The sequence below is a fragment of the Anomaloglossus baeobatrachus genome, chromosome 7, assembly GCF_048569485.1.
Source record: "Anomaloglossus baeobatrachus isolate aAnoBae1 chromosome 7, aAnoBae1.hap1, whole genome shotgun sequence".
In the NCBI taxonomy this organism is placed as follows: Eukaryota; Metazoa; Chordata; class Amphibia; order Anura; family Aromobatidae; genus Anomaloglossus; species Anomaloglossus baeobatrachus.
The window spans coordinates 64,164,051-64,177,130 of NC_134359.1; the positions used below are offsets into that span (position 1 = coordinate 64,164,051).

General features: G+C 45.5%; 1 protein-coding gene across 1 annotated transcript in view; it reads right to left on the reverse strand.

Moving 5' to 3' along the window:
- The window catches only part of LNPK (lunapark, ER junction formation factor), a 107,513-nt gene that overhangs the window by 18,961 nt on the left and 75,472 nt on the right, over window positions 1-13,080 (reverse strand). Inside the window, exon 9 of the mRNA XM_075317364.1 lies at window positions 3,466-3,690. Within this exon, the coding sequence (XP_075173479.1) occupies window positions 3,466-3,690 (225 nt within the window). The remainder of the gene's footprint in view (window positions 1-3,465; window positions 3,691-13,080) is intronic.

The following is a 13,080-nucleotide window of genomic DNA, read 5'->3' on the forward strand; positions in this document are numbered from 1 at the left end:
GCACACAAAGGCCAGGCGATTCACAAGCCCCATTCATTCTCCTTACAGGGAAGGGAGACCTGCTTCAGAAGAAAGTTGCAAAACAGACTGCAAACCACGATTATATGATAGTAATGCTCATTAACACAATAGTTTTGTGCACCATACTCATTGCTTATTAGTGAATTCTAGAGTTGAGCAGAGGTCACTTTTCATGACGTCAAAAGGGGCCTAGTAATTACAAGAGGGGTCCCGGCTGCCGGAATTCGAGTTCCCATGTGTATTTCCATAGCACAAATCAGAGGCCAACTCTTAGACCTGCATGTTGCACCAGAACAATACTAGATATGCATGAGGATAGGGATGTAAAATACAAAATTATGTGACTTAGATTGTTGTCGAAACGCGTTAAGAGGAGCCGAAAGCCTGGAACCAGAAATTTTATATGGGATTTTAAAGATTAAATTAAGAATTAGATTTTAGAGGAACAGAATTGCTGACTTTTCTACCTTTACTTGGCATGTGGATGGGGATGTAGAATACAAAATGTACTTTGTTGTAAGGTTTTGGTGCGGCTTCTGTACCAAAATCTGTGTCAGTTCCAACCCATGTGAACATGCATACAACCATGAGAAAACAAGTTTGAGCAGTTTATCAAAGATTTTTATTTTTTTTTTTGACCCAGGTCTCGGACATCAAAAAAAAAAAATGCAAACTTTTTTTTTTTTTTTAGCAAATCTAAAAACTTTGATAATAAAAAAAGTAGTATCAACTTTTAGTCTACTGTGTTTCCCTGAAAATAAGCCCTAGCAGGAGTTTTCAGCATTTTCGGAGTAAGGCTTAAATATAAGCCCTACCCTGAAAATAAGCCCTAATCGCGGTTCAATAATGAAGTGTCCCATACAGCTAAAAAAGTTAGAGATACTGCAGGAACACTTCATTATAGACAGCGGGCACCCCCAAAAGAAAGAAGGAAGAAGACCCCGTAATCACACTTACCAGACCCCGAAAAGGAGTAGCTGCAGTGGACCGCACACCCACACAGATCAGATCACACAGACCCATCAGATCACACAGACCCATTAGATCACACACCAAATCACACATCAGATCGCACACTCACCACATCTAGCTATACTGATTGCTTCTGGCAGGCATAAGGACTTGGGATGCAGTGCAGTGGAGCGCAAAGACCTGCAGGTCCTCCATGCGTTCCACCGCAGGACCTCGCTCTCCATTGCACTGCGTCCCAGAATTCTCTGCCAGCTGGAAACAATTGGTATCGCTGAATGTGGTGAGTGTGTGCGATCTGATGTGTGATAGTGTGTGTATGTGTGAGTGTGTAGGAGTGTTTGTTTGGGATTTGATGAGTGTGAGTGAGTCGTCCAGAAGCAGGGGAGGACAGCGTACAGCATATCTGCTTGGAGCTCTTGCCAAAGATTGCATGAGGACCTAGGAGCCACGCAGATGCCCAGGGTCTGGTAGGTATGACACTCCTTGGAAAAGAGATCTGCATTTTTGAAGGGTAAAATTTGCCCCAACTGTGTCTCCCCCCCCAACATCAGGGCTGTGTAGTCGGAGTCTGAGTCGTGGAGTTGGAGCTCATTTTGGTGGAGTCAGAGTCGGTATAAAATGCACCGACTCCGACTCCTAAAATATATAATAAATTGGCGACAGTAGTGCAATCCAGAATGTGCTGAATATTTTACTAAATAATAACATTTAGTATAATGCTTATATTTAAGTGAAAAATGTATTGTAGTACAATGTGAACATTAGACATTTAATTATTTTTATGATACAATAATCAAGATATTTAGATAGAACATAAAATATATTTATTGGAATACAACTTTAGAACACAAAAAACTAATAAATTGTAGATATGTAATATGATATATATATATATATATATATATATATATATATATATATATATATATATATATATATATATATATATATTATATATATATATATATATATATATATATATATATATATATATACACATACATACATATACATACACACATACATACACACAAGATATATATGTAATCTACTGTATATTACATAGTGTATTACATAATTACAATTTATTACAGTTTGTGTTCTAAAGTTGTATTCCAATAATATATTTTATGTTCTATCCAAATATCTTGATTATTGTATCATAAAAAATATTGAATGTCTGATGTTCACATACACATGTTCATGTATTACAATAAATTTTTCACCTAACTATAAGCAATATATGTAGGAGTCGGAGTTTGAGTCGGAGTCGGTGCAAGAGAAATTGAGGAGTCGGAGTCGAAGGTTTGGTTTACCGACTCCACAGCCCTGCCCAACATAAGCCCTACCCCGATAAGTCCTAGCGAATTTTTCAGAAGGGGGGGATAAGACTCTTATTTTTGGGGAAACACAGTAGCAAAAAAAAAAATAAAAAAAAAAAAAACAAAGCAGGACCTTCTCCAAAGTTAGGGTATGTGCGCACGTTGCTTTTTACCTGCTTTTTTGCTGCTTTTTCTTTCTTCTGCGCTGTTTAATGCCAAAATGGATGTGTTCTTCTATTCAAGCAAAGTCTATGGGAATTTGGGTTTCTTGTTCACACTATGTTGTTCAAAATGCTGCCTTTTTGAGGCAGAACTTTGGTCAAAAACTCAGCTTTTCAAAGAAGCAACATGTCAATTGTTTTTGCCATTTGGGTTTTGCACTGCAAAGCTGAGTTTTTGACCAAAGTTCTGCCACAAAAAGGCAGCATTTTGAACAACATAGTGTGAACAAGAAACCCAAATTCCCATAGACTTTGCTTGAATAGAAGAACACATCCATTTTGGCATTAAACAGCGCAGAAGAAAAAGCAGCAAAAAAGCAGGTAAAAAGCAACGTGCGCACATACCCTTAAGCTGCAAAAATGCAACAATGTAAAGCATTGAATAAAAATATTGAGGTATTCTAAATTGAAGACCACTAAATAAAAGAAAAATTAAAAACAATTTCGAGACATTACTTAATCTTGCCATCAGCCTAGGCAGTCTGAGTCCCTAGATTGATCTGCCCTAATAAGCTCGATCGACAAAAACTTAAAGAAAAACAAAATGCGCAGGTATTTGTAAAGTAAGAATATATATTCTAGACGTGTTTGCCTTTATAACGGGTCCATATAAATCTGAAGCTTTCCTAAACCCAGGGCTGTAAAAAGGTAGGTTATATATCGTTGACTACAGAACACTGCAAAGTTTTATTGCCATTTAAACAAAGAAGCCATAACAGCTAAACGAGCTGGAGCAATAGGCTTCAGCATCACAAGGTGCCAGCTGTAAAGAGTTATGGCTAATTGAATATGGAACTCCTGCTTAATCAGATAACTGTGCTCCTATTTCCAAATGAAATGCCATTTCCATGGTGTCTGAATATTACCTGGTTTATTGGTAACCAGAGAAAACTATATAAACTGTAAATAACAGTAAGTGCTCTGTTTACCCATTCCAGATATTGCAGTGGCAGGCGATCCAGGGCGTCTTGGTACGAGGCCTGACTGTAATCCTGGCTGAACAGTCCGCTCAGGGGGTCCACCAGGAGCTGAAGTGTCCCTTTGAAGACCTGGACTTGCCGCCAACATCCCAGGAACTTGGGAAGTTCCCTGGCTCGGGTTTACGGGGGTAGACACACTTAGGTTTCTTTGAGCTGCCGTCCTCTGGCGCAGATCTGAGGGAAGTGTGTACAGTACATAAGAAATTTAATGATCCTTTACACCCTGCTGAAAGCAAGTAATAGAGATCAAGTAACACTGTAAAAACGGTAACAGGGAGGATGGAGAAAAAAGAAGAAAAAAAAATGGTGCAAAATTAAAAAGTGTAAAAGAAAGAAACAGCGATAGATAAAATACTCAATTTTTGGAATAATTTTTTAACAGCAAAAAAATAGCAATTCCCTTTAAATATAAAAGACATCACCACTGTTCCAAAATATTTGTCATCTATCATAAATATCTATTGATTTATGCATTAATTACATCAGTTTTGATCATCAACAACCTAAAGCGTTTGTTCCCACATGATGAAGCAGAGTCACATTTTCCACCCTTAAAATTCAAGATATAAAAGTTGCTTGGAATTGATAACTGTGTATCATTGGTACGGCAATGAAGTGGGTCTTTGGTACATTTCTTAGAACTGTGCAAGAACCAGTCGCCAGGTCAGAAGTGGAAATTTTTTTTGTTTTATTTTATTCCTGCTGCTCACCAAACTACTCAGGGGGTTTGGGTTTGCTTTTTGTAAATCTGCCTCATATGTGTCACAATTACTTATTTGCAGCAGAAATTTTGCACCATTTTTTTATTATTATTTTTTTTTAAATCAAATAATTTTTTATTAACATTTTGGTTTAACAACAGGTAAATTCCGCATACACGCAGGTATGCACAACAAACCCCTTCCTGCCCCCCTTCCCCCTACAGAATCCCGAATCAGTATATTCATTTGTATATTTTATATCCCAAAATGCGTTAAGGCATATATCGGTGACCAAACAGCAACTAATTAGAAGATCTAACTGGAGCATCTATAATCCGACCCAACTTTCATACCCACTCCCATGCAGCAAGGCTAAAGGCCGCTTTACACACTACGACATTGCTAAAGCGATCTCGTTGGGGTCACGGAATTTGTGACGCACATCCGGTTGCTTTAGCGATGTTGTTGCGTGTGACACCTATGAGCGATTTTGCATCGTCGCAAAAACATGCAAAATCGCTCATCGGTGACATGGGGGTCCATTCTCGAATATCGTTGCTGCAGCAGTAACAAAGTTATTCCTCGTTCCTGCGGCAGCACACATCGCTATGTGTGACACCGCAGGAACGAGGAACCTCACCTTACCTGCAGCTGCCGGCAATGAGGAAGGATGGAGGTGGGCGGGATGTTGGGCCCGCTCATCTCCGCCCCTCCACTTTTATTGGGCGGCCGCTTAGTGACGTCGCTGTGACGCTGCACGGACCACCCCCTTAGAAAGGAGACTGTTCGCTGGTCACAGCGACGTCGCTAGGCAGGTAAGTAGTGTGACGGGTCTGGGCGATGTTGTGCACCACGGGCAGCGATTTGCCTGTGTCGCACAACCAATGGGGGCGAGTACAAATGCTAGCGATATTGGTACCGATATCGCAGCGTGTAAAGCGGCCTTAAGACAGATTCGGCATCAGGGCTCTAGCCCAGGTCAGCGTCACTGGAGCCAAATTTGGGGTATCAAGCCACGGGGCCCACATATCCTCAAATTTGTTGTACACCCTTCTCTTTTGATAAGCATAATTCTCCAACCGGTGTAATTCACCTTATCAATTAACTCTTTGATATCAGGGATCTTGCTATCCTTCCAGTACCATGGAACGACTTTCCGTGCCTGGTACAGTATGCGCGCGATAGCAATCTTATGTCCCTCCTGGATAGGGAGTTCCGCCGTATATCCAAGAATACATGTCAGTGGTTTGCGGTTGCACCATTTTTAGTGCTTTTTTTTGCATGCATTTTTGTTGCAGATTTTTTCCTATGCATTATTATGAATGAAATGAATGAAATCAGCACGAGAAAAATACTGAAAGAATTGACACGCAGTAGATTTAAACCTACTGCAAATCTGAAAGAAAAAAAAAGTAAGCAACGTGTAAATGAGACTTCAGGAATGTCACTCACTTTGCAGGTACGAGGAAATCCTTCAGGTTTTGCTACCAAACTGTGCAATATAAAATCACAACAAAAACAGAATGTGTGCACGGACCCTTAATTTCAGCTCTCGATATATAGGCCGTTTTATTCAAAGCTATTTTTTATGGCCATTACCAAGGGACCATCGCTCACGTGATCTGTGTCTTTAGGCAGCGCTGCATTATTAGGCTGAGTTTCCATGTACTGTGATCATCTGTTAGAATGGATCATGCAGATATCTGTTGCAAACAAGTTCTGCAAACACAACTTTTTTGGAGTCTATGGAGGACGGATCCATTAACGAATTGCTATTAAGCCATCAGTCTTCCATCTGTAACAGATTTGATTTTTTCTTACAGGATCCGTTACAAATGAAAGATAAATAGTAATAACTTAAAGGGAACCTGTCAGGTACAATATGCATCCAGAACCATGAGCAGTTTTGGGAGCATATTGCTAATCCCTGCCTAACCGTCCCTGTATCTAGTAGCCTAGATAAAGGGATCTTTAGAAAAAGTATTTCAAAAGATCCTTCATAATATGCTAATGAGCACAGGGACTAGTCACAAGGGTGTTCGTTCCTGCGCTCATTCTGGCCTCTTAGGCTGGTTTCACACTACGTTTATTTAACATCCGTCCATAACGTTTTTTTAGCGGAAAAACAGATCCAGTGCAAATGCGTTTTCACTTCAATGCATTTGCAATGGACTCGCGTCCACCTGCGTTCGCATGCGTTTGCGTGCGTTAGACACAGGATCCGTACTTTTGCGTTATTTTAACATGTTTCAAAAACGCTACTTGTAGCGTTTTTTACCTTTGTCAAAATAACGCATCTCACAGGATCCTTCACATTGCGCCGCGAGCTGCAATGCATTTCAATGAGCGCTGGATCCTGCCTAGCAGAATGCGTTGAGTTGCGTTGTAACAGGATCCTGCTTTTGTACTGAGCATGCCCAGAACCAGTCTCGCGTGATCTGTCTCTCCTCCTCCCTCCCTCACCCTCTCTCTCTATCTCTGTCTTTCCCCCTTCCTCCCCTCCCTCTCTCTCCCACCTGAGAGCTGCGGACACTCGTAACCAAGGTAAATATCGGGTAACCACTTCTCTTAGTTACCCGATGTTTACGTTGGTTACGTGTGCAGGCAGCCCTGCTCCTAGCAGCTGCAGACACTCGTAACCAAGATAAATATCGGGTATCCAAGCCCGATGTTTACCTTGGTTACGAGCATCTGCAGCTGTCAGATGCCGGCTCCCAGTCTGGCACGTTTAGTTCCCCTCACTCCCGATCACATGACTCCAATGCCCGCCCCTAAACATCCAGTGACAGGATCCTGCAAAGTAAGACATGCGTTTACATGCGTTTTTTGCTGTAAAAGCAGGATCCGCTTTTGCAGCAAAAAAACGTTCAGGACGCATGTTAAATAAACGTAGTGTGAAAGCAGCCTTAGCATGTTAGCATACCTACAGGGGCATGCTAACATACTATTCAATGCCCACTGCCCCCACTGCCCAGCGTCATCATCGGCAGTGACTACGTACCTGTGTCTGTTGCACTGACTCAGACACCGGGCTAAGCTCAGTGTGCATGATCAGAAGTACATGGACTTTCAGTCATGCGCACTACACCAGTTTGAAGCTGGGACACGTACACCAGGCTTCATAGTGCGCATGACCAGAAGTCTGGTGACTTCGGATCACGCACACTGACAAGAAAACCAGCGTCTGACACAGTGACAGCAGAGAGGTGAACGACTGTCTCGGACGCTGCGCATTCATTAGCTTGCCCACAAAGGCGTGTTTACATGCTAAGGTGGCCCGACTAGCCAAGGGAAGTAAAGCCCTTGGGACTAGTCCCTGGCCTCATTAGCATATCAAAAGGATCTTTAGAAACACCTTTTTCTAAAGATCTCTTCATCTGTGGTACTAGATACAGGGATAGTTAAGGCCCCGTCACACACAACGAGATCGCTAACGAGATAGTTGCTGAGTCACAGTTTCTGTGACGTAGCAACGATCTCGACAAAGATCTCGTTATATCTGTCACCTACCAGTGACCAGGCCCCTGCTGTGAGATCGCTAGTCGTTGCCGAATGGTCCGGTCCATTTTCTTCAAAGACTATGTCCTGCTGGGCAGGACACATCGCTGTATTTGATGCCTACCAACAACCTCCTAACACGGTCCCAACGCCCACCGAGATCGTTATACAGGTCGCTCATAGTTACTGCCTCGATGGTAAGGTCTGACTGTGTGACATCTCACCAGCAACCTCTCAGCGACTTACCAGCGATCCTTTTCAGGACGTATCGTTGTCGGGATCGCTGGTAAGTCGTGTGTGACTGGGCCTTTAAGGAAGGGATTAGTAATATGCATCCAGAACTGCTCGTGGTTCTGGGTGCATATTGCACCTGACAGGTTGCCTTTAACAGATCCATTCTCCATAGTCTCAAACGTTAAAAAAACGGATCCAGTAGAAATACTTTTGCCAACGGATCTCTGCAGGATCCGTTCTAACGGATGATTACAGGACATGTGAACTCAGCCTTGCCCTGATAGCTATGCCCCCTTCTGAGAACTATAAAAATAAGCCATCAATAAAAAGTCACATCTTGGGAACTGTATGGCGATGTTACTTTTAGCGAACCAAATACTCACTTATTTTTGTGGAATATTGCACTAAAAATAAAATTCCTATAGACATATGAAGGATAAGGAAAACCTTGTGATCCATATTTACCAGTCTGGCTTAAAAGAAAAAAAAAATATAAAACGAAAAAAAAAAACCCCACAATCCAGATTACTCCTAGTGATCCGAAGAATGAGGCTCCGGTACAATTCTAGACCGGGCTCTGCAGTCTCGTTCCCCTAGCTCCAGAGCCGCCTTCTTGGGATCGGGGCTGCGGTTTGGTTTGGATAGAAGACTATTTGCCATTCTGGGAATAATCCTTTAAAGAACTTGCACTCAAGTTATATTACACAAATCATTGATCGTCTACATAGCTAAAAAAGGCTGCAAAAGTGGAGCTTTAATTTAGTGAAGGCATGCTGTAGTACTGCTAGAGGCGTACACATGCCAGGTACGTGCTGCCTGATGAAGAACATAATTAAATGTCAAGTCTATACATGTATCAAACGCTCAGCATAGGATTGTCCTGAGATATTCTTCCAAAGTTCATAGTAATTTCACCTTAACAACTGCTCTGATCTTATACAAGGACATGGCACTGTCACTTAGGAGCACGCGTACAAGAGCCTGCTTTAATGACCTTTACACTTGCCAGTGAATGGCATTAGTGTACTAATATAGAGAACACGCAACGTTCTCAATCACAGGATTTGCATATGTACAGATCAGCTGCTTATTAGGCACCTTCATTTCTCATCAGCAAACTAGACAAAATTAACAGATTACCAGATTTTTCGGATTATAGGACACAGCAGACCATAAGAGGCACTTAGGTTTCAGAGGAGGAATATAAGGGGGAAATAAAATTGAAGCAAACCATGTGGTAAAATATTATATAATGCTGCCGCTGTTATAGGGGAGACCTGCTGCCGCTGACCCTGTCACGGGGGAGACCTGCTGCCGCTGACCCTGTCACGGGGGAGACCTGCTGCCGCTGACCCTGTCACGGGGGAGACCTGCTGCCGCTGACCCTGTCACGGGGGAGACCTGCTGCCGCTGACCCTGTCACGGGGGAGACCTGCTGCCGCTGACCCTGTCACGGGGGAGACCTGCTGCCGCTGACCCTGTCACGGGGGAGACCTGCTGCCGCTGACCCTGTCACGGGGGAGACCTGCTGCCGCTGACCCTGTCACGGGGGAGACCTGCTGCCGCTGACCCTGTCACGGGGGAGACCTGCTGCCGCTGACCCTGTCACGGGGGAGACCTGCTGCCGCTGACCCTGTCACGGGGGAGACCTGCTGCCGCTGACCCTGTCACGGGGGAGACCTGCTGCCGCTGACCCTGTCACGGGGGAGACCTGCTGCCGCTGACCCTGTCACGGGGGAGACCTGCTGCCGCTGACCCTGTCACGGGGGAGACCTGCTGCCGCTGACCCTGTCACGGGGGAGACCTGCTGCCGCTGACCCTGTCACGGGGGAGACCTGCTGCCGCTGACCCTGTCACGGGGGAGACCTGCTGCCGCTGACCCTGTCACGGGGGAGACCTGCTGCCGCTGACCCTGTCACGGGGGAGACCTGCTGCCGATGACCCTGTCACGGGGGAGACCTGCTGCCGATGACCCTGTCACGGGGGAGACCTGCTGCCGATGACCCTGTCACGGGGGAGACCTGCTGCCGATGACCCTGTCACGGGGGAGACCTGCTGCCGATGACCCTGTCACGGGGGAGACCTGCTGCCGATGACCCTGTCACGGGGGAGACCTGCTGCCGATGACCCTGTCACGGGGGAGACCTGCTGCCGATGACCCTGTCACGGGGGAGACCTGCTGCCGATGACCCTGTCACGGGGGAGACCTGCTGCCGATGACCCTGTCACGGGGGAGACCTGCTGCCGATGACCCTGTCACGGGGGAGACCTGCTGCCGATGACCCTGTCACGGGGGAGACCTGCTGCCGATGACCCTGTCACGGGGGAGACCTGCTGCCGATGACCCTGTCACGGGGGAGACCTGCTGCCGATGACCCTGTCACGGGGGAGACCTGCTGCCGATGACCCTGTCACGGGGGAGACCTGCTGCCGATGACCCTGTCACGGGGGAGACCTGCTGCCGATGACCCTGTCACGGGGGAGACCTGCTGCCGATGACCCTGTCACGGGGGAGACCTGCTGCCGATGACCCTGTCACGGGGGAGACCTGCTGCCGATGACCCTGTCACGGGGGAGACCTGCTGCCGATGACCCTGTCACGGGGGAGACCTGCTGCCGATGACCCTGTCACGGGGGAGACCTGCTGCCGATGACCCTGTCACGGGGGAGACCTGCTGCCGATGACCCTGTCACGGGGGAGACCTGCTGCCGATGACCCTGTCACGGGGGAGACCTGCTGCCGATGACCCTGTCACGGGGGAGACCTGCTGCCGATGACCCTGTCACGGGGGAGACGTGCTGCCGATGACCCTGTCACGGGGGAGACGTGCTGCCGATGACCCTGTCACGGGGGAGATCTGCTGCCGCTGACCCTGTCACGGGGGAGACATGCTGCCGCTGACCCTGTCACGGGGGAGACCTGCTGCCGCTGACCCTGTCACGGGGGAGATCTGCTGCCGCTGACCCTGTCACGGGGGAGATCTGCTGCCGCTGACCCTGTCACGGGGGAGATCTGCTGCCGCTGACCCTGTCACGGGGGAGATCTGCTGCCGCTGACCCTGTCACAGGGGAGATCTGCTGCCGCTGACCCGGTCATGGGGGGGGGGGAGGGGGTAGGGGTGAGATCTGCTGGTAATGACCCTGTTCTGGAGTGGGAGGAGAGATCTGCTATTGCTGACCTTATTATGGGGGAGATCTGCTGCCGCTGACCCTGTTATGGGGGAGATCTGCTGCCGCTGACCCGGTCATGGGGGGGGGGGTGTAGGGGTGAGATCTGCTGGTAATGACCCTGTTCTGGAGTGGGAGGAGAGATCTGCTATTGCTGACCTTATTATGGGGGAGATCTGCTGCCGCTGACCCTGTTATGGGGGAGATCTGCTGCCGCTGACCTTGCTATGGGGGGGGGGGGATCTGCTGTTAATGACCCTGTTATGGAGTGGGGGGAAAGATCTGCTGTTGCTGACCTTGTTATGGGGATGGTCCGCTGACACAGATTGTCAAACTACAGCTCCCATCATCCTAACCCGTCCAAACATGAAGAAAGTTGTACTTTTGCAACAGCTGCAGGGTCACATTCACAGGTGGGCCTGCAGTGGAATTTGCCTATGTGAAACGGAATCTGTCAGGTGATTTTTTTTTTTTTTGTTTAGCACCATACTAATAGTATCCTGAAATAGGGCTTGGGCAGCTCTTTCAGCATATATAATTTTTATTGCTGCAGCTTCTCCAGTTTTCTTGCTGTAACATCCGGTAAATTCAGTGTCGCACAATGGCTAGTCAAGCAGATATTAGTCCAAAGTGAATATTCACTGTTCCAGTCGTTCATCGTCCCCGCCCACCTCTTGGCGCCAGCGTCAGTGATGGTAAATGACTGAAGATTTCTACTACCATATCACTGCTGAGATGTGGATGGGATTATGGGTGAGTGGAATAGTGAATAATTAATCATTGTGGATTAACATCTACTTGAATAGCAGACACTGAATTTACCGGAGCTTACAGCAAGAAAACCAGAGAAGGTAGAGCAATAAAAAGTTACATACTCTCCTCCTGCCTCCTTTGCTTTGCTCTGCCTGGACACCCCCTTTTCCCAACCCAAGGACCACAACAACATCGCCCCACACCCATCTCCTGCCTCCTGTGACCCCACTTCACTACTGTCCTCCGCTCCCCCTCTTGAAAGCCTCCTATCAGTGACCTTGGGTATGGACTGAATGTGGCCCACTGACATGTGATGAATGCAAAAGAAAAAAAAAAATGGAGAGGCTATTAATAGGCATGTGTGATCAGAAAATGACCGACTGATTGTTGATTTTTATTTTTTTTTGTTATATGTACTTAAACATTTATTTTTTTTTTTTTTTTTATAATGTTTTGTTTCTAACTTTTTAGAGCTAAAAAAAATACAGATCACATCTTACAATTTTCACTGTGGCCTCTAGACTTCATACTTAACCCTCACTTAGGCCATGTTCACATGTCCAGTAATCATCCGTTAAAACAGATCTAGCACCAATATGTTGGCGAACGTTGTGCAAAAACAACTTTTAGCAGTTATGAAAAATAATTATTTCTGCAGGATCCGTTTTTTGTTTTTAACATGGGAGTCTATGGAAAATGGATCCATTAACTGCATGCTATTTATCTTCCATTTAAAATTCATCCAGTAAGAAAAAACTGATCCTTTACAAAAGAAAAATGGATGTTTAAATAGCAATCAGTAAAGGAATCTGTTTTTGATAGACTCCAATGTTAGAAAAAAAAAAAAAGAAAAAAGGATACTGCAAAAATCTACTATTTCAAAACATTCAAGAAAGTTGTGTTTGTGCAACCTTTTTGCCAACGGATCAGTTCTAACGGACGATTACTGGGCTGTTCTTTCTTGCAGCCACTTTGGCATCAGTCTATATCCATGAATAGACTTCCCCACCCGTCTGAGGTTCTTTTGGAATAATTACCAAAAACACAGGGAGGGAAAGGAGAGTCATAAACTGCGAGACTGAGAGAACAACGCTGCTGTACGACCTCCATTTTTACATTAAGGCTATGTTCACATAGTGCATCTTTTCTTTTTTCTTTTTTTTTTTTTTTTTTTTTAAATTATTTATTTATTAACAAACCCAAACAGTAC